The 26,899-nt window shown below is 42.5% G+C and overlaps 1 protein-coding gene across 1 annotated transcript in view; it reads right to left on the bottom strand.

The window, feature by feature from the left end:
* The window catches only part of CLMN (calmin), an 81,567-nt gene extending 54,895 nt beyond the window's left edge, over positions 1 to 26,672 (bottom strand). Inside the window, exon 1 of the mRNA XM_054971361.1 lies at positions 26,149 to 26,672. Within this exon, the coding sequence (XP_054827336.1) occupies positions 26,149 to 26,230 (82 nt within the window). The 5' untranslated portion in view covers positions 26,231 to 26,672. The remainder of the gene's footprint in view (positions 1 to 26,148) is intronic.
* Positions 26,673 to 26,899: the final 227 nt, after the last annotated feature.

Below are 26,899 nucleotides of genomic sequence, written 5' to 3'. Positions count from 1 at the left end.
AAACCAGTTTCAAGCCCACTGCAGTCCAAAATACAGTGGAGATTTTTTATATATAACTTGATCTCATTCCAGGACCAAGTCGTACATCAACTGAGGCTTCCTTTTAGTAACTTTTCTCCCTTTTAGGTTCTTCCCTTCCATCATTTGCTTTTCTGAAGACCGTTCTTACCAATGACCTATGCATCTTGTTTACTTGCTTTGGAAGCCACAACTGAACAATTATATTTTTCTCTGCTGGGAGCGTAACTGGAGGTCTTCCTTGATGGTGCGCCTTATTAGAACTAACAACTTAATTATTCATTAAGAAGCTATGACGAGAGCGGAACAAATTAAGAAGCAAATGACTAAACAACCTAAAAATAGTTTCCATCATGTCTCTTTCAAGCTGCATTCTATCTACCGGCAGCCCAAGCACAAGTGATCCACAGGCACAATGGATGTTCCTTTTTCCTGCTATAAAGGGCTCTGAAAGCAAAAGCAGGCCATTTCCACACACGTTAAATAATCCACTTTCAATACGCTTTAGCGCACATTTGTAACTGATTTTCCATGTGTGGAACAAAAAATCCACTTCTAAAGGATAACTAAAGTGCATTGAAAGTGCATTATTCAATGTGTGTGGAAACGGCCGCAATTTGAAGTTTGGAACCCAACAACCAGCTGTAACAAGTAGCATAATACAATCAAACAGAAGACACGAGCACCAGTTTGGAAAATTGAATTTGGAGATGACGGAAAGAGTAACATACAGACCTTACTTTATAAATATTTTAGATGTGATCCATCACTTCAGTTAAAATGACCTGGTTCCCTCCCCTCCAGTATTTCTGCTAAATCTGGTTCAGGAGCCCTTCATGTGACCCCACAAGTAAGTCTCTTTAAATCCACTTCAGCCTCCTGTTCGATTCCACACACGTTGGATAATGCACTTCCAATCCTCTTTATAGATCATTTGGAACAGATTTTTTTGTGTGCGGAACAAAAAATCCACCTCAAACAATTGATAAAGTGCATTGAAAGTGCATTGGAGAGAAAGGCAGGGTATTAATGAAGTAAATAAATTAATTAAATAATTTAAAGAACAACCCCAAACCTTGGCCGTTTCCACAAGACTTACCAGCCTCCGGAGCGTTGCTCAAAACACGCGGAAGATAGTGTCTTCTCGCGTGAAATCATGCCAGGAAGACGCGTTGTCACACAAAACTCCCGGACGATAACATCTTCCTGGCGCGATTTCACACGAGAAGACGCTATCTTCCATGTGTTTTGCGCAACGCTCCGGAGGCCGGTAAGTCTTGTGGAAACTGCCCTTGTCTATTGCTAGCTTTCATAGCTGTCCACTGAGGAACAACCAATTGTACTAACTGGTAATTGCACTTGTGAACTCTAAATCTGCAGAAGTTTTGCCCAGGTTTTCTTTTTTTTCCTTTAACCAAGGAGTTGGAGTGAGAATGGAAAGAGAGAGCTGCCACGTTCAAACACAGCTAATTCACAGATTCCTATGGCTGTATCTCATGCAGTCCTGGTAAAATATGAAATAGTAAAGCCAAATGGAAAGATGCCATTGTCAATACAGCCAAACCCCAGCAATGGGGCTGTGGCTCAGTGGCACAGTGTCTGCTTGGCATGCAAAAGACAATGGGTTCGATCCCCAGCATCTCCCATTAAAAGAATCAGGTACTAGGTGATAATAATAATATTATAATAATAACATTCTATTTATATACTGCTTCAGGACAACTTAACACCCACGCAGAGAGGTTTACAAAGTATGCTATTATTATCCCCACAACAAACACCCTGTGAGGTGGGTGGGGCTAAGAGAGCTCTGAGAGAGCTGTGATTGACCCAAGGTCACCCAGCTGGCTTCAAGTGGAGGAGTGGGGAATCAAAACTGGTTCTCCAGATTACAGTCCTGGGACCTTGGAGAGCTGATGCAAGTGTGAATGGGCAACACTTGATTTTGACAGACCTATGGTCTGAGTTAGTATAAAGCAGCTTCCTGTACTATGTGATCTACCCTCCCACGTGGTTTTGGTCATTTCACTCAAGCAGCCTCAGGGAACCACTGAACACACAGCTCAGGCAGGGCCTTTGGCTTCCTTGACACTGGCATATCTGCTACAATCCCTGCTCATTTATATTTCTTACCAAGGCAACCTAACACAATGAGAGTTTGAGTTCGCTCCATCATTTTAGGACTTCCAGCTGCTCACTCCCAAGGCTTTGGTAGGTTTGATTCACTGCTTTTGCAGATTTACCACTGGCTAAATTAATGTTACTCTAAAAGGAATTCCCATCTGTTCCACAAATTGCATGAGAGAAAAGCTGCAGTTACCCAGCAGTACAGTCTTGCCTCTAAGGAACTGACATGTGCTTTAGGGGAACGCTTGCAACTATGCAGCTGGAACAACATGTACTTAGTTTAGCAATCAAAGGAAGTGTAACATGTGCAAAAATATCTTAAATTATGCATCAAAATATGTAGGGTAAAATCTACCATGTCGCACACGTTTCATGCATTATTCCTTGACAACCACATTTCCTAGTAACTACTGCTGGTATTCTTAGCTTATTTCATCACAAGAAAATGGACAACAAAATCCAGGCTTTAATAATACATATGGAAGCAGCAGCTGAGGGTTTCTATACACCAGGAGCTCTGCTGTGGGATTGCAAGATGTTCTTTGAAGGGGACACTGAAGAGCCTTAAAGTATTATTGGTCGCCAGACAGTATTCTCTTTGCTGAGTAGGGACTGCTATTTTTTAAATGTCATGAAGAGCATTTTTACATTACCATCTATAGGGAATCACTAAAGAGCGTATGTTAAGTGCAAGAGAGATGCAGAAGAGTGAGCAAATGCCCTTGCAGTTGAATGGCTGCAAGAATTTCACGCCAGATCTCTGGGAACAGGCTCATACCTCTCCTATCTCCTGTGCACAAACATGACACACTCAACCAGCACTGACGTCCATTCATTCGCTGTACACTTGCCTGTACACTGTACACTGTACACTGTACACTTGCCTGCTATGGGCACAAATATAGTAATGGGAGGAAAGCACAGAGCTGTAATTGTGGGCAGATCAGAGCAAATATATAATCACACAGACCTCACTTCCAGCACCTTGGGCCACGCCAGTGCTCATGCCGCACAGCTCACTCTCCATACATCAACGGTACGCAACCCCCAGCATGCAGGCTGACAGTGGCCCACCAAACCATTTTGCTCAGCACCCAGGGCCAGTTCTCTGCCCAAGCAGCCAAGGGTCTGGCAGCATTGCTGGGGCTAGCAGTGCAGAAGATAACAGGCATTGCTTAGGCCCATCACTGTCTCCCAGACCTGCTTGGCCACCAGCCATGTCCAAGGCAAATGCATGAGATGGTACAAGTGCCGTCGGGACTTGGCTTGCACCAAGTAAGCTCCCCCTTGGATTGCCAACACACCATCTCTATAGGAAGACATGGCATTTCCCCCCAAAAAAGGCTGCTTACCCCCTGCCATAGGTGATAAAGTAGCTTCGCCATGGATCTGGAGTACAGCCACCACGATCATACTTTAGAAAGTCAGCTTCTTCCAGTGCAAGGTGAGCTAGCTGTGCCCCAGTTGTATCATGAGCTAGATCAACCTGCCCTAAATTCTCAGAGTAGGTCAGGAAAATCTAAAAATAAGATATACATATTAGCTTGCCAACATCACTAATTGGCCTCATGGTGATTTTTCACGGCTAGTGACCTATGCACTATAATTAGCTAAATCAATTTTACAGATTACAAAATGCCTTTGTGTTACAATATATCCATGAGATAATCACCCCTGTTGTCTTCAGTTCATTCCAAATTTCCATTTTATCCCAACTCTCCTTTCAGAAGTTAAAGGAAAAAGAGGGCTTTTTCTCTCAGATAGAAGGATTTTCCTGTAATAAGAGGTTTCAAAGAGATGCATAGGTGAAGGGATAGGGACTATAGACTATACTATTATGTACTGTCTGCTGCTCTAAGAATGATCTAACTGATTAGTTTCTCCATTGTGAAATATGTGAGGTTTAGAATGGCTTATCCTCTGTTTCGTTGTTATTTTCAAATCTCTGCAAATTTGCATTCATATACCCTATTGCATCATTTATTGAACTGTTGACTGTATTGACTTGCACTATGTAATCTGCCTTGAATATCAATGAAAAAGGTGGACTATAAATAATGTTAATAAATAATTTCCTCACTCCCGCTCCCATGCTTTTTCAGGGTACAGAAAGCTTGAAAAACTGGAATAGACAACAACACACCTTTCATTAAAAAAAAAAAACCTTAAACCAATACAAATTAATATAGCTCAAAAGTCTAACACTTATGGCTTAATTGTAGGGGGTAAACCACAGCACCCTTCCCACACTAAAGGCTCCAGGGTCAAATATAATATACGGAACAGTAATTTGTCTGTCTCAGCCTTTTTGGTCCCGACATCCATTACTACGGCTCTTAGACACCACCCACTTAAATTAAACCAGCTAATTGTTATTTACATACATTCCAGTCCTCAAAGTGGATCCTCAGCATAAGCCACTTTCATCTTAGTCACTGATTGCTTTAAAGACCGGGCTGCTGGTGACCAGAGAACTTTTTCAAGACAGATGTACCAAGAGACTGGCTTTTGGTCTCAAAAGTACAGATTCCAGTTCCTAATTACTTTGTGATAAAGTTCTCCCGGCTGGGACTTAGTTATTCTTTCTTCCTCTATTGGACCCTTGGTAGAAATCTGTGACATGCTTTCCAGGTTCAACTCCTGCCATCCCTAGCTAAAAGAAGTTTAAGAACGTGGTGCTGGAATTCCGCCCCCCCCCCGCCATGCTTCAGACCCTAAAGAGCCACTGCCAGTCAGAGTGTACAGCAATGTATCAGAGGGATTTGTTATAAGTAGGGTTACCAACCTCCAGGAAGAACTTGGAGTCCTCCTGGAATTACAACTGATCTCCATACTACAAAGATCAGTTTTCCTGGAGAAAATGGGCAGCTTTGGAAGAGGGATGCTATGGAATGACATCTCCACTGAGTTCCCTCCCCTCCTAAAACTATGCCTTCTGCAAGCACCACTCCCAAAGCTCCAGGAATTTCCCAAGCTGGAATTGTCAACCCTATCCAGACTACAAAGCTCAGTTCCCCTGGAGGAAATGAAAGCTTCGGAGCATAAACTCTATACCACTGAGCGTAGAAGAAACTAGTATTCTAGAATGACATCACACCTCCTTTGAGCTCTAGCTCTTTTCCAAATTCCAACTTCCCCAGGCACTCCTACAAATCTCTAGGAATCTTTCAAGATAGAGTTGACAACCCTAATTATAAGAAAGCTTCATATGTTTGCAGAATGGACACAAGAATTGCCTTGCTGGATCTGATCAAAGAGTCCATCTAATCCATTTGTGCCTTGTGCCAACCTGAATGTGATGCAGCTGGCAAAGAGTAGCAAGTGGCATCTCCTTTCTCTCCAGCCAGCTCCCCAACCCTCCATCAGTTGAGAGAGGCCTGGTGGGGCCCTTTTGGCTTCCCATTCTATCTCTTTTTTCCACACCAGTTAATAGCTGCCTCATTTCCTGACGCTTGCTGGACAAAAATTTGAGAATGGAAGGGACTTCACAGAAATACCACTCCAAAGAGAAGTCTTAAAAGGAGAGAATGCCAGCCACTGGAATTACTGCCAGCAACCGGAAATTCTAGAGGAAAGTGTCTTAACACAACAGGTGGAAATAAGACACCGTGCGGTGGACTTCCCACTGTCTAACTCCAGCCTCAAGCCTGCTTGTGGTCCAACATATGCTAAAGGTGCCAACATGATAAAACCGGCGCATAATGCTTAAAGGTTCAGCTTGGAACCAGATAACAAGTACAGCATCTTCCTCTCCCAAAGTTTTCCTTCATACTCATGATCTGTCCAAGTGCCTCCAGTTCTGTGATTGAGAATAGTTAAGAGTATTTAGATTGGAGCAAATGCAAACCTCATTCAAATCCCAAGCAAAACAACTATAGGCCAGTGTCAAATACTTTTCGGTATGTCAGGGAGGAAAGGTAGAACAAAGCCCTGCAATTCCTTCCATGGGCAGAACTTTTTTACAAGGTAAAGATCACTTAGCAACTTGGGAAGCTTTATATAAACCCATTCAGTCAACTGGCTTTGGGTAATCATTTGTTATCCTAGTCCAATGACAAGTTCATTATGGATCCAAAGCACCTTTAATTTTCAAAATCTTTATGGAATACTGTGGGTTGACCTCGGTCTGCTTATACATGCGTCTATATTAATAGTTGACTGAAAATGTTTTGTTTTTTAAAAAAAACTCATTAAGAGTAAAATGGCTGTGGGAACCACCTTCACAGGAAAAGAACTGATATCTCGAAATCCTGACACTTCGTTCTATGAGGTGCCTTTGTGCATAAACTGACGCAAGATAATGGTTGTTGGGGGTTTTCCGGGCTGTATTGCCGTGGTCTTGGCATTGTAGTTCCTGACGTTTCGCCAGCAGCTGTGGCTGGCATCTTCAGAGGTGTAGCACCAAAAGACAGAGATCTCTCAGCTGAGAGATCTCTGTCTTTTGGTGCTACACCTCTGAAGATGCCAGCCACAGCTGCTGGCGAAACGTCAGGAACTACAATGCCAAGACCACGGCAATACAGCCCGGAAAACCCCCAACAACCATCGTTCTCCGGCCGTGAAAGCCTTCGACAATACATTGACGCAAGATACTTTGGTATCCCATTACCAGCTGACAGTCTATGGCCTGCTTGGATTATGGAGTTTTATACTTTTTCCTGTTATTAATATTCATGTTTTTCACGACCTTACACCAGAGACTGTTTGTCCCATCCTGTAACCTGCCACTGCAAGCCCTCTCTGCTAACATCTGAGTTGCAAGCAAGATCTTATGCTGCACCTGCACTTTTCTTGAGTTTCTCTACCAATGCCACAGTTATCTATCACATTTTTACCCTGCCCTTACTGTAAGAGTTCCATAAGCATATACAGTTCTCCCCTCATCCATTTATTCTCCCAGTCACCCTGCCCTGTAGGTTCTGCTGAGAAGCAGTGACTGCCCCAAGGTCACCCAATGAGTATTCATAACTGAGTGGGGATTTGAACCCATGTCTCCATGCTCTTAATCCAGCATACTAACCATTGCACCACAATGGCTTTACAGAATTTTCTTGCCTCTTTGCTATGTCACTTCATGTAACTGTCTCAGTAGAATACCATCACAGCCAGGGCTTTTTTTCAGGGGGAACGCGGGGGAACGGAGTTCCGGAACCTCTTGAAAATGGTCACATGGCTGGTGGCCCCGCCCCCTGATCTTCAGACAGAGGCGAGTTTGCCCTCTGCGCCAAAAACTCCCCTCTGTCTGGAGATCAGGGGGCGGGGCCACCAGCCATTGACCATTTTCAATGAGGGCAATCCACTGAGTTCCACCACCTCTTTTCCCAGAAAAAAAGCCCTGATCACAGCTAATGCTTTCCAGTCTTTGATCCATACCACAGATACACGATCAGGCTTTCAAGGAATGATGCAGCGATAATGTATTCATCAACAAATACAGCAAATCATATTCCTAGTTGTATTAGTAATCCAGACCACAAAAGTCCCTTATGATTTTGAAGACAATCAGATCTCTCGTATGATCTTTTTGTAGAAAGCATAAATATTTCAAATCAGAAAGGCCAGAACGCCACACTTCAGAACTATGGCTGCGATGGAGAGAAAATTAAACCTACTAAGCAAAAAGAAAACGTTTCCATTACCTTGGCTGAGGCACGATAGAAACTTTTGACAAATCTGCTACAAGTTTTAAAAGGACACTGGAACAAAAGAGTTTCCCAGCTGTCTTTATGTTATTGCAGAAGAAACAATAAGAAAAAACTTTGCATATTTGTTAGATTTCCTGATGAATGTGTCTTCTCTGTCCTTAACAGGACTTACTGCCTAGTTCTTACATACAATAGTCGTGGAAGTCAACCTGTTTCTGGGATATAGCACTTTAGACTGCAAATGAGGAATTTGTAGGGCTGGATGTGTCCTCATAGAAAAAAAGAAAATATTCCTACACCGAGAAAACCAGATGTCAAGAGAAAATGCTGTCTCCGCAGCATGCTATTTTACACGTTTAAATCTTCTTGTGGGACAGCTCAGTTCCCCAATGGAAGTGGTACAGCCCAGAAGCCATTTTACCACAGCCTCTCTGTTTGGGAGAAGTCAGTCAGGGCATCACAGAACAGAACCTGCCCTCTACAACAAGCAGTAACCGCAGCAGGATAAAAGGAATTTTTAAATTATACTTTTATCCTGTACAAGCCACTCTATAGAGTAACAAAAGTAAAAAGTCCCTACATTTCAGAAGAGATAGTACAGAGAGAAAAGGAACAGAGAGACAGGAAGAAAATGTCCAAATACTGTCAAACAGGAATAAAGAGTAAAAAGTTTAAGTAAATTCTTCACAAGAGAGGCAGAATTAGATGTGGAGAACACGGCCTAGTATTTTTTAAAAAAATTATTCAATTATTAACAAAACTGTTTACAATATGAAATACAACATGGGTAAATCGTTGAAAACTACATAACAGAGAAAGGTAAAACATGGGAAGGCAAATTCAAGTTGAATTATCTGATATATTTTGGATATGCACCAATAGATTCAGGATTGCTTGGTATACTTTATTGGGAGGATATAGATTTTCTTTAGAAATGTATTTTAAAAAAACCACAGCCTAGTATTTGACAGATTTCAAGGAGAAACACGCCACCGAAAAATCAGCAAGACTGGATTTTAGGAAAATTTCTGCATTTGACCCATACTTTCATGGAATCTGTTCAAATGAAAAATTAGGATTCAGCTAAGCAAAGAAACCTTTTATAAATGTCCTCCCGCCCTTCTTTTCTCCCAAAGGTAATTCAGAATTAGCCCAGCCTAATTAGCTGCATCCCCTTTAAGCACTGAGTTTTTGAACCAGCACAACTATTTATACCATCAAATGAAGCGGGAGCAGGGGGGGGGTACCAAGTTCTCCCTTGCCTTTTAAGTCTTACTGATGACTGTTTCTGCAGGAACAGCCTCTGCCTGGAAAAGTGCAACTCCTGTGCTTGCAGAATTACACCCTCTACAAGCCCTAGTTCTACAGACAGCCTAGTTGTTGCTTTGGGGAAAGAGGCATGATTAAAAGTTATCACTGTGGCTTTGGAACTGCAAATTGTAGCTCGGAGATGCAGCTCAGGCATATACCAGGAAACGCACCAATAATTATGATCAAGTAAGAACCCCCAACCCAACCAACACACACAAACCCTACAATCTCAATGATCGCTCAGCTTGCCTATCCATGCTGTACTTAGCTGAAGGACAGAAACAGAGGACCATGGAAGAAGTTATGTTAAAAAGTATAGTTGATTCTTCTGTTTAGCCAGTACAAAATGAACCTGCACCTACAATATACCCTCAAGTTTGGTTGCTGCCAGGGAGGGGGAAAGAGTGGCTCCCTCCATAGAACTCAAGAACACTGAACCCTTCCATCTCCCAAGAAGGTATACATGCAAAAATGATCATGTTAAGACCAGTCCATGATGAAAAAGAGTTACACAAATTCATGGAGGATGGAGTCTCTCAGCATTTGACAGCTAAATGAAACCTCCATGTTCAGAGGCAGAACACCTACCAATACCAGATGCCGAGCAACAAGGAAGGGCAGTTGTCTTCATGCCTGCTGGTGGGGCTTCTCGGAATCACCTTGCTAGCCACTGTAAGGAATAGAGTTGCCAGCAACTCTCACTGCAGCAGCAGGAGTAAAGGTTTGTTCAAAAGCTACTGTTGTGGTGCCATGACATCACTTCCAAGAAAATCCAGGAGTGATGTTGGGTAACTCTAGGAATTGCCAGAAATACTATGGTAAACCATAGAGTTTCTGGTGATTCCTAGAGGTATCCGACATCAATGTGTCTTCCTGATGTCCCCGTCCCCCAAGTTCCTACCAGTTGCCAGGTATGGCAACCCTACTAGGAAAACAGCATGCTTGGCTAGATGGATCATGTGTCTGATCCAGCAAAGCAGTTCTGACATTCATTTTCAGGAATACTTTTAAGGCCACTTCAAAGACATTGCCAGTATGCCATATTAATTTGCTCCAGCCATTTGCTAGGTGTATACCGAAATTCAGAGGGATATGAGACAAACAGGCTTCATATGCATAACTGGATGGACAAGCAGGATCGCAACCACAGCCTCTTGGGCCAAGCACCTACCACTTCTTCCTCCCATGTTCCACCCTCACTCTCACCCTTCCACCCTCTTACCCACTGGAAGAGCCAGTGCAGTGTACCAGTTAGGGTGTCAGACTAAGAACTAAGATAAGCACATTTGATTCCCTGCTCTGCCATGGAAGTTTCTGGGTGGCCTTGAGCCAGTCTCACTCAGCCCAACTTACCTCACAAGTTTGTTGTGAGTATAAAATGGAGGAGAGGTGAACAATGTAAACCACTTTGCATCCTCATTGGGGGGAGAGGTGGGGTATAAATGAAGTTAATGTGTAGTATATATCCCACATCTGACTTAAAGGTTAGTATAACAATCTAAAGAATTGTAGAAATTACAATAATATTGCACAATTATACCAAACAATACTCAGATTTAATATTTGGGACCAGAAATCATAAAATGGTTTCCAATTGTTAAGAAATGTTGACTTCTTTATTTTTTCCTCTTGCCATATGCTCTCTAAAGGGCACTTCGTTCTGCCAACAAATATCTTCTGGTGAACCTTAGACATAAGGACATTCATCTAGCCTCAACTAGACCAGGGCCTTTTGGGCCTGGGCTCCAGCCTGGTGGAACTCTCCGTCGAGACTAGGGCCCTGCAGGACTTGTTACAGTTCCGTCGGGCCAGTAAAATGGAGATGCTTTGATAGCCTACAGTAGTGACTGAGGCATGGGCAAACTGCCTAGTCAGCCTCTCTGCTGCGGCCTTTGGTCCGCTTGTTTTACATTCTGGCGACCTGCCTGCGCTACCTCCATGATACTGGTGTGGGGATGTATTATGGTGAACCACCACATGCTGCATCTTAGATTTTGGTTTTAACTTTTGTATTGGAATTATAAAATTGTGTATTTTTGTTACCGAAATTGGTCTCCTTGCAAGTTGGGGGACTTAGCAGCAGGGAGAAGGATATGCGAAAAGGGTAACAGAAAAGGGTCTAGAAATGTGAATAAATAAATAAATAACAAGCAAGATCCTCCACCAATTTTTACGGGGTCCCCTGCCCAAGGAAACTGACACAACCGGTGTTTTCCAGATAAAGAGTAGTTTTTATTTAAAGGGGAAAACACACATACAGAAGAAGCAAATCACAAGCACACAAGATTCCTAGGAAAGCAGTGGAGAAAATGGGAATAGATTTCAGGGTTTTTCCTATCAGAAAAGTAGTCTAGTCTGTGGAGGAAGAGGACTTCAAATGGCCAGCATTCTTGACCAGGAGAGGCTCAAATAGATTCTGAAAGTACAGCACTCAGATCTGAGTAAGCATGCACAATTTGAGTGGGGCATAGCCTATATTCTTATACAGCAAATCAGACCCTGGGGCTGGAGAGTGACTTCAGCCGGTAAGACAAAGACCTTAATGGTTGTCTCCTGGGACAGACAAAAGACTTAAATACCTTGATTGGTGCTGCTGGGGTGTGACAGAAGACTTAGATTGGTTGCTCCTGGTGTCTTACAAAGAAAAGACAGTTAATTAAATGTTCCCAGAGTTTGCTGATGAATTTAGAGTTTTGATTCAATGTTCCTAGGAAGAGTTTTAAACTTATGAGAGCTGAATGATGGTCCTAGATTGCAGGACAGGATCTAATCAATGGGAAGAAGGGAGACTGGAATGTCCAAGGGGAGGTGACTCGCAAGCGCCTTTCTTGCCAAAGATAGCACGCCCACAGCTTGGGAGGGCAAGAACTAATCATAGCCAGTCACTCAACATGTACTTGCATTCCATTCAAATTTTCTCTCCCGGGTGGAAGCCAGCAACGCTTTGCTCATCCAGGTGGCTTGCTAATATGGCTTGAAGCACATTAGATTCAGTGGCTTATGATTTTATATCATAAGCTATTAAAACGACAGAGGCCAGCTGGACTGCTCACACTTTATCTTTTATTGTGTATTGTTTTTTAATTTATTGTACTACTATATAATGTTGTAACCTGCCCTGAACCCACTCACAGGGAGGGAGGGCAAGAAATCTAATAAATGAAATTAGCGACGATATCATTTAGATAATTTTGCTGTTAGCCATATGTTTTGTATCCATAACTTTAGATTTAAATGTCTAGTATACTTTCAGCTTTTTGTAATCAACATATTAGCCGCAGCTAGACAATCATACTTCTATACACACACTGATGACATTTGAGTATCCGTAAGTTCCAAAAGAAGCATTTTTGGATCTCTTGATAGACAGAAATTCATCATCCTTCTAATGTCTGACACCACCTTATTTCACCAGCTTAAGGGTTTCTTATGCAATCTAATTAAAAAGGGTATTGCAGACCTAACTCAATGCAATGCTTACTTACTTTTAAGATACTTGAGTTAACATGCACTTAAGACTTACAAAGATTTTAAAAGCATTTAACCGTGCCTTGTGAAGCAACAAATTTTATGCATAGGGACCTTGGGGGAAAGCATTACTGAACCCAATGGGGCTTGTTTCTGCGTAAATGTTTATCATGCTGCATAGCTACAAACCCAAGCACTCTTATTTGGGCTTACTTTTGAATAAACATGAATACATACATGTTGTACATGTTCCATGGGGTCTCCTTGAAATTTGCTTCTTACAGTTTAAGAAACACAACTATGTAGGTCTTTTGACAGAAAAATAAATTACTAAAGCTTTTAAAGCATTGCAAAGCAGCCTCGTATCTGGCAGATCATTTTTTGTTTCTTGTTCATAATGCTACTGAGATATCGTAAAACACCATCACCATCTCAGGGGTTCGGCTATGCATCTGACGAAGAGAGCTGTGGCTCTCGAAAGCTTATGCCACAATGCAGTTGGTTAGTCTTAACGGTGCTACTGGACTCTCTATTATTATGGGATGGATCCAGTTAAAATATTCTGCTAATGCAATTTCCACCTGCACACCCCTAATTTGCCCGTCATGCTGCTCTTGAGGTTCCCCTGTTTCTCAGGAGCTGCATTTGGGGGGAGAATATTAGGCTGCTGTGAGAGGAGAACATTCTGTTCCACTGATGAAAGTACCTTGTGTGTGTGTGTGTGTGTGTGTGTGTGTGTGTGTGGGGCCTGGATCCAGTCATATATAAATTAGCATTCCTCTTTCTCCTCATCCTCTCAGATCACCTCAGGGCTCATCTCAAAATGGAACTCATTGCAATTAAGTGTTCGGCACCATCACTGTGTCAAATCTACGTTTGTAACAAAATAAGCCAAAGAGAAATGCATCATTTTTGTCACATTTAAAATCCCAGCTGTCAGTGCCTATTCTAGGGCTTGCGTTTTCCCCTCCTCCAGTAATTCTGAAGATGAGGGATGGCAGCAGTGTTTATCAGCTTCCCTCAATGACTGTGCTCCCACGAACACCATGAGCGCAATCAGACAAGTTTTCATTGTTGCCGTTTTATTAATTCTATTGACGGTTATATGGGTTTTTCCCTGAAACTACTGCATTTAAATAATAGAGGTTCTAACTAGATTCTACATGGCTGCTTTAAACTTATGAATTCAGACCATTGGTCCATTAGGGCCACTCTTGTCTATTCTGACAGGCAATAGTGTTCCAGGGTCTCAGGTACACAGGCCTTTCACATCACCTTCTGCTGTGTCCTTTTAAAAGGAGGTGCTGGGGATTGAATCTGGGACCTTTTCCATGCAAAGCAGAGACTCTTCCACTGAGCCACAGCCCTATCCCAAGTAGAGATGGGCACAAACCTAAATACGAACCAAATAAACCCACGAACCAGCCCAGTTTGGGGTTCGCAAACCAGGGTTCGTGGAAGCTCGTTTCCATGAACTTCCACGAACTGGACTACTGGTTCGTTTGGTTCCCTGTGTCTTATTAATATAATTTTAAAGGCAGACAATGCCTTGGCATGGGGAAAACAGCACTCTCGCACTAGCTATCTTCTCTCATGTTTTATACTTCAAGCCAAAGATCTCTGAAAGAAGCAACTCACAACAGCAGCAATGGCCAGCTTGTCCTTCTGAATGCCAGCCCTACTGTCAGCAATCTGACCAAGTTCATAACCATTTACCGATGTTAATTACTTCAAGCATACATCTGCAACTGTTTATGATATCTCATTCTGTTCTGGACTTGGTTTTACATTTTGCCGATCTAACAACAATTCGGAGTGTCTCGCACCCATTTGAATGAACTGCTTAGTCTTTGGTAGGGCTGCCATCCTCCTACTGGCAGTAGGGGATCCTCCGCCCCAGCTGGCACCCCATCCCCTGCCACCACTCTCCTGACCGGTGGGGGGGAAAGTACCTGCATGGGGGAGGCATGTGCATTTCCCCATCAAACCGGAAAATGACATTTTCCACCACAATGGTTGGGTGCAGGAATTCGCACCAGGGTAAGTACCTGCTGCCCTCTACATCACCGTTTTCAGTTACATTTGGAGAGGCTCAGGAAGTGAACTCCTGACTTAAAAAAAAAGAAATTTGCACCAAGTTTGGCAAGTTACAGTGCAAGGTCATTTTTTTTTAAAAAACCCAAAGAATTCAGAAGTGTATCAGACTGTAGTATTCACAACAGCTTTTATATCTTAGCAGCTTTGCCATGGAACACACTATGACAGTAGAAATAGCCTTTAGCACTACAGCAAATTGTGTTCTCACAACCCTCCCCTCTCTAAAAAAAACCAATAGCAAAACTCCCTACAGACGTCAGTAAGAGGAAAGTAAACATTCCACACCACTTCAAAACCCCACTGGCACATTCAGATCATACATCACACTGGGTGGAAAAACAGATTGGATTTTTAAGTGGATGACTCCTGTACCAGACCTATTACATCACATCAGATGATTTGAGCTGCTGGGTACAAAACCCTATAATATCTTCCATAATTTCAGTGCAATCCTATGCAGAACAAACCCTTCTACATCCATTGAAGTTAATGGGCTTAAGTCCAATTTGATATGAATGTGTTTAGAAGGGCGTAACTCTGTTTAGGATTGCACTGTGAGACACTAGCAGCCCACAGCATTATTTAGCTTTCGGATGCCTAACGATGCCATCCTAAGCAGTTATACTTCTCTAACCCAACGACTCCATGGACTCAGAAGGGTGTAACTCAGTTTAGGATTAAAACACTAATTACAAGGTTTAATTAATCCCAGTACTGACTTTACCAAAGATGCATAGGACTGGACACAGTTTAGCCACTTTAAATTCAGTACTACCAAATCATTCCCCACCTCTCCAATTTAGATTTCATATTATAAAAGTTATTCCTAGCTACAAAGAGGATACAACAGGAGAGGGTACCAAGATAAAAGAGATGCTTTTTTTTCTTGGACTTATGTTCATACTACATCCTCCCTCTTACTAAAAGTTAACTTGGGGTGCAGTTCCTTGTTTCCTTCTTGATTTCAATGGGACTTACTTCCCAGTAAGACTAAGATCCAGGTTAAAAGGCTTTTAATAGTGCCTTAATGCATTTCACGCTTAGAACTTGCAAGCCAATGCTTTAGATTTCTCCAAATCTCCCTCTAAGAAGAAATGTACAGGCAAGTAATGCTCAAACTGCAAGTCTACCCAGAGAAAAATAACTTGTAGCCCATCTCTGTCACAATCTGGAGCTAGAAAAAGCCAAATAAATAAATCTGTCCTGTGCTAAAGGCTTCAAATAAATAAATAAATCCCCACCAACCATTCCCAATTTTATTGCCCTTTTAAGCCACTCAATTTAATCAGATAACTATTTTTCTCTGTACAAGCATCTCATAGTAATTGCCTGCAAATGTTCAGAGCGCAGCTTTCTCAGCAGGCATAGCTAATTCTCCTTTCACCCAACATAGCACATAATCACATTTCATATATTAACCGCTGTTAAAAGTACCTAACCAACTATGAATTCCTAACAATTTGCTCATTATTAATGCAATCTTTTTGTTGGGGGGGAAAAAGAAAAGGTCTTTTAAGGAATCGACCTGCTGTTTTCAAACTTTCTACCCTTTCCACATTTACTGGTCTGATGAGAAACTCTTTCACATTCTTCACATTCCAGAGCATCCCGAAGGGGCACATGCTGTTCAAAAGAGATGCCAACTAAGCAGCGCCGGGCCTCACTGTTGCCCTGTTTGCATAAGAAGTACATCCTAGGCCATGCTCAACACTCCCTAGCTATTCAGGGCAAGGAGAGCCTCAGAAAATTTCAGTGCCATCCTAAAGAGAGATAGTCAATGGACTCAGAAGGGCGTAACTCTGTTTAGGATTGCACCCTGTGCCTGCCATTGTTCAGCTTCTCATTGACAATTCCCCCAAAAAGCTTTCAAGAAGCATAACCTGAGATCCCAAGAGGACACAATTTGAAAACCCCCAAAATAGAACATTAAAAATAAACGAGACGCCTGCAGCCAAAGATTTGTCTCAGTATTTCAGATCAATATGTGGACTTTAGCTTTCCACAGCTCCTAGTCACATGTGTTAGCTTAGAGCTTCATTTGTGCAGGAGGAAGGGGGGTGTTGCTTACAGAATAAAGTTCACATAAGGCCTAGGAAAGAAATAGAAGTCCTTTATTGTGAAGGAATTCCACAGTGGATCGGAAAGGTTTATCTAGGTTTATCTAGATAATGGATGGAGAAAGCATGTCCTCTCATCATGGTGGTTAGAAAGAGAATCAATAGGAAGGAAGGAAGGAAGGAAGGAAGGAAGGAAGGAAGGAAGGAAGGAAGGAAGGAAGGAAGGAAGGAAGGAAGGAAGGACACCTCTAAAAGTAGTATTCTGGGTAAACAAAGGTATAGCAGCAAAGCATCAAAGAGAAGGGCACAAGATCCAGCCTATCTGTCCTTTCTAGCTCTGTACAAAGACCACCACAGTCCTCCACTTCCACAACATGCACATTTTCCCTGCACTATTTCTTCTCCTCTTTTCTCTGATCATCTCCTTCTCCAATCCTGCATTCCTAGCTCACCAGCTTCTCTCAGAGCGGAACTACAAGTGACAAAAGACACAGGATGGACACTTGTCAGCTTCCCTCAAGTTTTGATGGGAAATGTAGGCAGCTTGGCGGAATGTTGGACAAGTGACAGTTGAAAAGTCCATTGGACAGCAGTCAGAGAGCCAAGCTGCAAGACCAGGATGCCTACATTTCCCATCAAAACTTGAGGGAAGCTGACCAGTGTCCAACCTGTGCCTTTTGTCACTTGTAGTTCCGCTCTCAGTTTGTCTTCTCCAGTCTCCACTGCCTCCTGGTTCTGTAGACTCCTCTGCTGCCCCGTTTAGAATCTGAGCAGCTGTCAACAGCATCAAGAACTGCAGGCCTCAATCCTCTATATCAGGATAGCTCAATCAAACATTGCCAGAGTCAACGATCAGCCTATCCTCCATAAATCTATTCAACCCCATTTTAAATCCATCTAAATGTTGCAGTAATATAGCTTGTATCACATTACACAAAGCAATACAGGGCAAATACACTTGTATTCTAAGTGAACATCTGTATTTTGCATGAACTGTCTTGAGTTTTTTCAGAATGTTGTGTAACTAAAACAGGTGTTGCTTTCATCTTTGACAGCCAATTAAAAATAGTGGACTTTATTTAGATTAATGTTGTCCAGTCACAGAATGGACCAATGGCGATCAACCAACAACTTTTTTGTCATTTCTTACAGATTTATAGTGTTGTTTTGCAAGTTGGATATAATGTCACTTTTTAGCTAATTAGAAGGCTATACAATAAAAAATATGAATATTTAATTAAGCATCAAACCAATCATAGTTTGTTTATTCTATCACATGAAAAAATCTTAGATATTTGCATAAGATAACCTATAAAACATGCAAATTCAGATAGTGGCTGTTTCCACACACATTGAATAATGCACTTTCAATACACTTTAAAAATCCTTTGGAAGGGGATTTTTTTGTTTCACACTTGAAAATCCAGTTCCAAATGATCAATAAAGAGCATTGAAAGTACATTATCCAACGTCTGTGGAAGCAGCCAGTATGTTAAGAGTTCTGACTGGAAGAAATCTCATGAGAATCTAAGTGAGAATCTTACCTTTGTATTTGTATGCTATGGGAATCTTAATGCTTCATAGAAACTCTGATTGTTTTAAACTTAGACTTAATTAGGAAATGTTAGCAAACCTAATTCTTATTGCTTTTCTGTGTTCTATTTTTGTAGGATTTATATTAATCATCTTTTTATATTTTTGCTCTGGGAAGAACTGCTGTATGGAACGTCCAAATCAAATTATGTGCTGCCTTGTTTCTCTCTCTCTCTCTCTCTCTCTCTCTCTCTCTCTCTCTCTCTCTCTCTATATATATATATATATATATATAAATGTAATTTTAATGATCAGATGTAGTATTTTTATAATTTTAATGATAGTTAAATATGTTTTAAATCGTGTTGTTATCCGCCCTGAGCCCGCTGATGTGGGGAGGGCGGAGTATAAATCCAATAAATTAAATTAAATTAAATTAAATTAATCATTATATGTTTTGATATCTTGCTTCTTTAAAAGACTAGAGTATTTCAGTAAAGGAAATAAATAAACTTTAGAAAGGTTTCTGTGTATTTTGATGAGTAAAAGCAAAGCAAGAAGGATCCTATAAATAATGTATTGATAAATAGAACTTGTTCAAAGAGCAGCTCCTGTTTGACAAGTCTTAACCTAATTGCTAAAAGCTATGCAAGAGTCAAGATAAATCTTTTTTCTAGGATAGTGAAAGCTTAGTGAAGACACAGGTAAAAATCCGTTACATAAACCTGTGAGCATCATAACATCTTGTAGTAGTGATTTCCAGTAAACTTTATTGGTTATTTTATTGCGCATTCGCCCAGTTTACAGAGGTCCTTCAGTAGCTATTCACCACTCACTTGTGAAGGGGGTGTGGTTCAGTGATAGAGTATCAGGCAGTAGGGGACATTAGCAGGCAATGTGAAAGACCTTCACCTGAGAACTGCTGCTGGTCTAAGTGGACAATACTGATCTTGATGGACCAATAGTCTAATTCAGTGTAAGGCAAAGTCCTGTGTTCATGCATGTTCACTTCACAGCGACCGTGGCTTAGTGGCCAAATATCGGCTTTTTGCAGGTGGAAGGATCCACATTCAGTCCTTGAAGCGGGCAGTTGGATTAGAGTCCAGTGGCTTCCTTCTTCAGACTCGTGTCTGAAGAAGGGAACTTTGACTCTCAAAAGATTGACCCTGAAAATCTTGTTTGTCTCTAAGGCACATACTTAGAAGTAAATCTATGTGGGAAATGCAGCAATTTCAATTAATACAGCAATTCAGAAAAACATGCATAAAACTTGCATGTTTTAGTGCCGTTACCTAGAACTTACTAGCATTAACGCCCACAAGAATTATTGTAGCTCTGTTGTATCATGTAACTTCCTTCAGATAAATGAGAAAAAGTATTGCACCTAATGGAAGTCAGTTGCAGAATCCAACCTATAAATAAGCAATGCAATTTTAGGGAAATGCTATGTTTAAGATGTTGATTTTTTTACACAACTTGCAGCAATTTAATATACAAGAATACTGGAAATATTTTTCAAAGGTTAAAGACAAAATGTTCCAACACTTCTAAGAAAACAAGAAGATCACTCCTGGATGGACCAGTGGTCAATCTAGTCCAGCATATCATTTAACACGGTGGCCAACCGGATGCCCTGGAGGGCCAACAAACAGATCCCTGAGGCCAAGGACTTCGCTTGACACTGCCTTCTAGTGCAAGTATTCAGAGAGAGTTGCTGCCTCTGAATATGGAGGTTCTCTTTCATCACCACAGCTGCTAGCCACTGATACCACAGAGAGTACTGATAAGTAATCAGCAAAGCTGTAAAAAGGGAGAAAGAGAGAATGGCTGGTAATTTATGGAAGAAAAAGAATGCTTCTTACAAAACATTGCAAATTTTGTTTTTAGAAGGTGGAAGGCTGTAGAAAGATAGTAGAAAAGGATGGTGCAATTACTGGTTATTTCCAAGATACGGCAGAGCAATGATATTGCTGAGACTTAATTGTGGATGATTAAAAAAAAATAGATCACATATCAGAATGTCAATAACACTTGGAAAAATACACACATACTCAAATATGACTCATTTTTAAAGCTGACAGACCTCTGCTTCATATATTTTATTTTTAATGTCCAGACAGATAACTACATATAGTACACTTTTAGAATGTCAGCATATTTGTAAAAATGAAGAACTTGAACAAATAAAAAGTTCCTGGGCCTCGCAAATGTCGAGTTTCCAGAATTTCTTCATAACAACTATGGCAGGTTCACTCAGTAGATGCAGTTTGAATAAAGGTTTTTTTTAATTACAGACTGGTTTTTTTAATATTATGCAATCGTATTTTGAGGTAGGATACAAACACATGAGATACAAATATGAATGTGCAGTGGACTTGCTAGGAGAGAAGAGATTTGCTCATTGCTATGTTAAAGCCCCAAAGAACACATTTCGTGAACCCAGCCAAATCTCACTGAATTCACGGGAGTTTATGCCCTAGTGAGTGTGTTTAGAATTGAGGCTAATTAAAATGGCATAAGCCTACCCTTTTTCCTCTGCAAAACGGTGGAAGGCATGTTATATAAGAGAAATTAGATCACTTCCCATCAACGGAATCAATTTTTTTCCAGCACGCCTTGTAGCTATACTAAAAGCATTTGCTGCCGGTGCCTAATGATAATGACATGTACTCCTAAACCTATTATTTTAATACAAGGCACAGCTATGTTTCAGTTTAATGTCAACTGCTGATTAAAAAGATCGGGGTAGTACATTAAATAAATTGTTTTCCCTTCCCTGCATACAAAGCTGTTCTTTTACTGTTAGCTTTGGTTGTCAGAGTCCCTGCCAAGCCAAGCTCAATGAGCAAACATAACTTTTGCTGGAAATACTTCCTCTGTACCAAATGATAATGGAATAGTTTCATTTCTCTATTAGCTAGAAACAATAAATGTGTCATCTCTGCCTTGATTCACTCCACAGTAGCTCATTAAGAAGACACCTGTTTTCATCAGATTGTGAGCCAAACTGCATTCAGACAGTAAATCCTGCAGAGTCCCTTGGTGGAATTTGTTTTCGAAGTACGCATCATACCTTTCTGTCTGATCTGACCAGCATCAACTCTCCTTTAGGGCAACATCGCCAGGATCTAGCTGCAACCTATTAACATGATTGAACGCACAAAGCTGTCTTAGACCACTGGTCCATCAAGGTCAATAGTGGCTACTGACTAGCAGCTGCTCTACAGGGTCTCAGGCACAGACCTTTCACCTACTGTCTTTGTGTGTAAAGTGCAATCAAGTGTCAGCCAACGTATGGCGACTCCATAGGGTGGTCTCCCATTTTACTGCTAATCAGAGCCAACCCTGCTCAGCTTCTAAGATCTGACAAGATGCGGCTACTATTGGCCATCCAGGCCAGGGCTTACCTACTTTACCTGATCCTTTTAGCTGGAGATGGTGGGGATTGAACTTAGAACCTTCTGTATGGCAAGCAGATGCCCGAGCACTGAGCTATGGCTTCTCCCTGTATTTTTGGGGCATCCAGCACAAATGCTCTAGCATTTCAATATGAACGGCACACCTCCTAAGAAAGCGACTAATTGTTTGGAAAAGTTAATTTCAGTCCCAGATAGGCATGCTCAACTATTATGCATTTAAGGTTAACAATCTCCCTCAGGCAAATTCCAGAGGAGCAGGATATAAATTATTTTATTTATGTTATTTATAGTCCGCCTTTCTCACTGAAACTCAAGGTGGATTACACAGTGTGAGTCAGTAGAGTCAATATCAAAGACATTTCAATAAACATGTAATACGTGCGTAGATCCAGAGGAGTTAGCCGTGTTAGTCTGTATTAGCAAAATAGTAAAGAATCCAGTAGCACCTTTAAGACTAACCACTTTCTGTAACATAAGCTTTTGAGAACCACAGCTCTCTTTGTCAGATGCAACTGATGCATCTGATGAAGAGAACTGTAATACATGCAGTAATCCAATACAGAGCTGAAGAAATGGAGAAACAGAGCATAAGCAATTCTACAACTGACATATTAATCAATGTACTGAATCCAATGGGATTATTTCTGTGAAGACATTAAGATGAATAGTAGGATTGCCAACCTCCAGGTGATGCCTGGAGATCTCTCGGAATTACAACTGCTCTCCAGACAATTGAGATCAGGTCCCCTGGAGAAAATGGCTGCGTTGGAAGGTGGACTGGATGGAATTATACCGTACTAAAGTATCTTCCCTCTCCAAAACCGGCTTTCCCCAGGATCCACCTCCCTGCAAATCCCTAGAAATCCCAAGACACGGGCTGCAAGAGCTGCTGTGTACATCTTCTGTTTTAAATTTTCCACAATCTTAAGATCTTGGCCCTAAACAGCAGGTAATCTGAGCCAGCTGAGCCTTGCCCAAAGTTGAAGCCTAATGACTCATAACAAAAAAGTACAATCTATTCTGCACTTACGTTATACTAGGAAATCAGTGCCTTGCACACGTCCATGAATGGCTAGGCCCAATTCTGTTCACTTCAATTTATTTCTGGCCATCCTCTCTCCTATCTTACTTTTGAACTAGGTTTTAAGGTGACTTCTGGCATTTGTAAAATTACTCTTGTTACATAAACCTCATTCAACCAAAGCAGGTTAATGCAATGGTGAGTTCCATTAAAACAGGAAAACATTATCTTAAAGCCGAACATTACTGAACTATCTGTATGCCCTACTGAGGCTTGCTTCCAAGTAGGATTGCAACCCATGTGACTGAAATTCCACTACCTCTACTACCTCAAGGAAGTTAGATCCATCTTTGAATTAAAATCTTCTCATCGATATATACGTGAAGACAAATTTTAATTCGAACAGTATACAGGAGTGAGAAGACAAAGATTACAATAAGGCCTGTAGCTCACAAGCAGCTGAAAACATGTTGTTGCTGTGAACAGGGGAAGAACTTTGGAGCGTTCACACACATGCTGAGTTTTCAGGTTGACTTAATCCATGAACTGAGAAGATCCAAACAGATACAACCAGAGTCCATTTACACCTTTTCTATCCCGGGGTGATAACATCTGATCTGAACTCACTTCAGTTTCTTGTTTCAAGAGGTGAACCAGTCAAGGAGAAATGAAGAACTTAACAAACCTTGAAAGATCAGAGGCCTTTGATTAGTCACCTCTTTATTCCAGACAAAAAAATCATGTCATGTTTGTTAGAAATAATAACCTATGAATTCCCAGGAGCGTGTGCCGGTTTCACAATGAACGAGGGATTGGATCCAAAATACCACGAGTGGAACAAACCTCACAGAACAGGGCTTCTCCACTTCCTGTAGCAGCCCACTGAAATGCTGTTCTGATTGTCAGGAGAGAATCCCATGAATAGCACAGGTGATGAAAGCATGGGGGTCTGCAGTGGGGGGGGGGAGTAATGCACAAATTTGCCCCCCTCCTCTGCTAACGCAAGTGCCATCCCACTGGCGTACGTATCCATTCCAACAGTAAAACAGCAAGATTTGAGCGCAGTATTTCAGGGTATAAGCTTCTGAGAGTCAAAGCTCCCTTCTTCAGATACCCTGAGCTTTGACTTTCAAATGCTTATACCTTGAAAATCTTGTTAGTCTCTAAGGTGCCTACCTGAAACTAGTCCAACAGTAGAGGAGCACTTATGGATCCAGCCCAAGTGCAGCAGCATGGTAGCATAAAAACCTCTGAGCCCAGGGATGATGAACAGAAATCTTTGGACATCCACAGAACAGATCCTTGGAAACCAATCAAATTGTCCCAAACACCCTTTTTCCCACCACACATCAGTACTAGTGAATCCGTGCACGACGAATGCTTCTTCAACAACTACTGATACCACCACAAATTGCCCTTGTTAATCACACACATTCCAGAACATACTCCATCTAAAACAACCTTGAGACATACTTCCAGGAAGATCTCCATATGAATCTGCCCAAATGAAGATCTTCTTGGAGGCCATTTTCATGTGCCCCTACCCCGAGTATGGTGGTGGCTATAAGGTGGGTCTTCTGAACAGCGTACAGAGAATTGTATCTATTACATTTCAGAGTGACATACATGATTCTCCCCTCCTCTCTTGTGCCAGCCTGCGACACAGGTGCCAACCAGCCTGCGACATTGGTGAAAGTGAGAAAAAGAGACCGGGCCAAAGTCATCCAGTGAGCGTCACAGATGAGCTGGGATTTGAGCCAGAATTTCCCCAGTACTGTTCAAACACTCTACTACCAATGATCTCCATAAGGAAATCTGACTGGTTCCTTCCTTTCTGGCATTCAGGTGCCCAGCAGACAGCCTTTGAGTTAACTCAAATCCATTCACCAATTGCTGCTGGTGGTGATCTGGTTTATACGGCTTTTGACGATTCTTTGAATTTGCTAACCGTGCCATTTACTTTTCCTGCAATTATGTTTTTAGCTCGTATTGTTGTTTCTAATTAAACACTGCCAGCTGTTGTGGACATTTATGAATGTATTTATTTTAATTTTAGATACTTATACCCTGCTTTTCTCCCCAATGGGGACCCAAAGCATCTTACAACATCATTCTGTCCTCTTCCATTTCATTCTCACAATCCTTTGAGGTAGGCTGAGAGTGTATGTACCTGGCCCAAGGGCACCCAGAGACCTTCCATGGCAGAACGGTGATTCAAATCCACGTCTCCTACATCCTGGTCCAATACTCTAACCACTATAACCATGCTGGCTGCATGGGATATAAATAAACTGGGACCTGATTATTTTAAAGTTACTTACCATCAGCTTTTAAAATTATCACAGCACTCTAAAATCACCTTTAATCCCCTCCCCAAGATCAGAGTTTAGAGATCTTGCCAGTTCTAAACAGTAGTTATTCTGTCATGGACTTTTCCATTTGTTTAGCATAAGGCATGGGAAACTGTTTCTTCATCAAACATGACCTGAGGGAGGAAGCAATCACTGAATGTAGGAACAAATTATTACAACATCTCAGAACTTTCCTTGCCGCCCTTTATCTTCATCCACAAATCTACTTGGCACGTTTCCTTCATCCAGTGACAAAACTGACAATTATGACTGGATTTAGAACCAGGGCAGCTAAGACTGCATACCAAGATAATCTCTAAAAAAAATCACAGCACACACCTTGAAAGTCCACTTATAGCAGGAGTGGGTGGAATTCAGTCTTGTGCAGCCTGACTCTTTGTTTTTTCCAGAATTAAGATCATCCACCAATGTGTTTCAAGTTTAGAAAACAAAAGGGCAGCCAACAGGATCTCTTGAAATTGGCCCTTTACCCACTAGTGAACTGTGGACTGTCTTCTTCCCCACTGCATCACTTTCTCATTTCATCCCTTATTTTTAAGCACCCTGAACTGTTGATTGGCGGACCTTTTCTAAAGCTCAAAAACCAAGCCGTCCCCCCCCCACACACACACTAACTTTCTGGTGCACAATGCCTTCCGCAAAGTACTAAGCAACAGCAGAAAGCTATTTTAAGTCATCTGTCATTTTAAAAAGCCCTCCAAGCACACTCAGTTTCCCTGCACACCCCATTGTATTCCTAACACATGTATATGTGGATGTGTATATTCACTTTCAAACCGCTCTCCAAGATCAGAGTATACTCTTATACATAAATGCAAAATGCCACACACACATGGTGGGCCCGTCCAAACACAACTGTTCACGTAGCAACTGAGAAAGAAAGCGCACACAATGCACAGACGGACTTGGAGGAGAGGGGAGGGAGGGAGGAAGGAAGGAGCGGAGTTTAAACCCCCAAATCGAATCCATCTGGCAGTCAAACCGGGCGAGGGAAGCGCTCTGATCTTCACGCACGCGCACACACACACACGCATCTAGACATACAGAGAAGAGGGAAGGGGAGGGAAAGCAATCTCTTACCTTGGAGGTTTTGAACTCGCATGTCGCTAATCTGCCCGATCATCTCCTCCCGCTGAAACCAGTCCCACTGTTGCCCAGCCATGGAGTTGCAGGCGGCAGCAGCAGGGACGGCCAAGCGCACGGCCGCTGCGAAAAGAGGGGAGCGCTTCGCTGCTCCCCCCGGCGCGCCTCTCACCCGCGCAAGCAGGGAGGGGAGCGAGACGGGCGGCGGAGGGCGCGATCAGCAGGCTGCTGGCCGGGGCAGAGCCGGGCGGGCAGCGCCGAAGCCCCCGAGCGCTCAGGCGCCGGGATCAGAAAGCCCGGCGAGCTGGCGGGCAAGGAGGGCGCAGCGCGCAGGGGAAGAGGGGCGGCGCGCAAGGTGAGGGGCAGGGAGGCAGCCGAGCCCGGCTCCTCTGGCCGCCTCCGCCCTCGCCAGGGCCGCTCAAGTTTGCGAAGGCGACGCCGGAGGCTCCCGAGGTGGCGACTGCCAGGTTTGGCATCGGCGTGGCGCAGGCGCGGGTTGGGGTCCGGAATGCAGGCGGCGGGCACAGCCACACCGGAGCACCTGGTTAATGTTTACTGGCAAGCGGGCTGCGTGCTATGCACACGCCTCCGGGGAGGCCGGCCGGCCCGCCTCCTCGCCCTCTCTCGGGGCAGGCGGGTTGGAACAAGCAAACCCGAGCGCGACGCTTGGAGGGGCCAGGAGCAGCTCCCGAAGCCGGGCCCTGCCAAGCGCAGCCCGCGGGAGCATTGGCGCGCGGGGGGCGCCCGG

The sequence above is a fragment of the Eublepharis macularius genome, chromosome 2 (genome assembly GCF_028583425.1).
Source record: "Eublepharis macularius isolate TG4126 chromosome 2, MPM_Emac_v1.0, whole genome shotgun sequence".
Taxonomy (NCBI): domain Eukaryota; kingdom Metazoa; phylum Chordata; class Lepidosauria; order Squamata; family Eublepharidae; genus Eublepharis; species Eublepharis macularius.
Note: the sequence above shows the minus strand (reverse complement) of the source record. Positions and strands in the feature narration are given on the sequence as shown.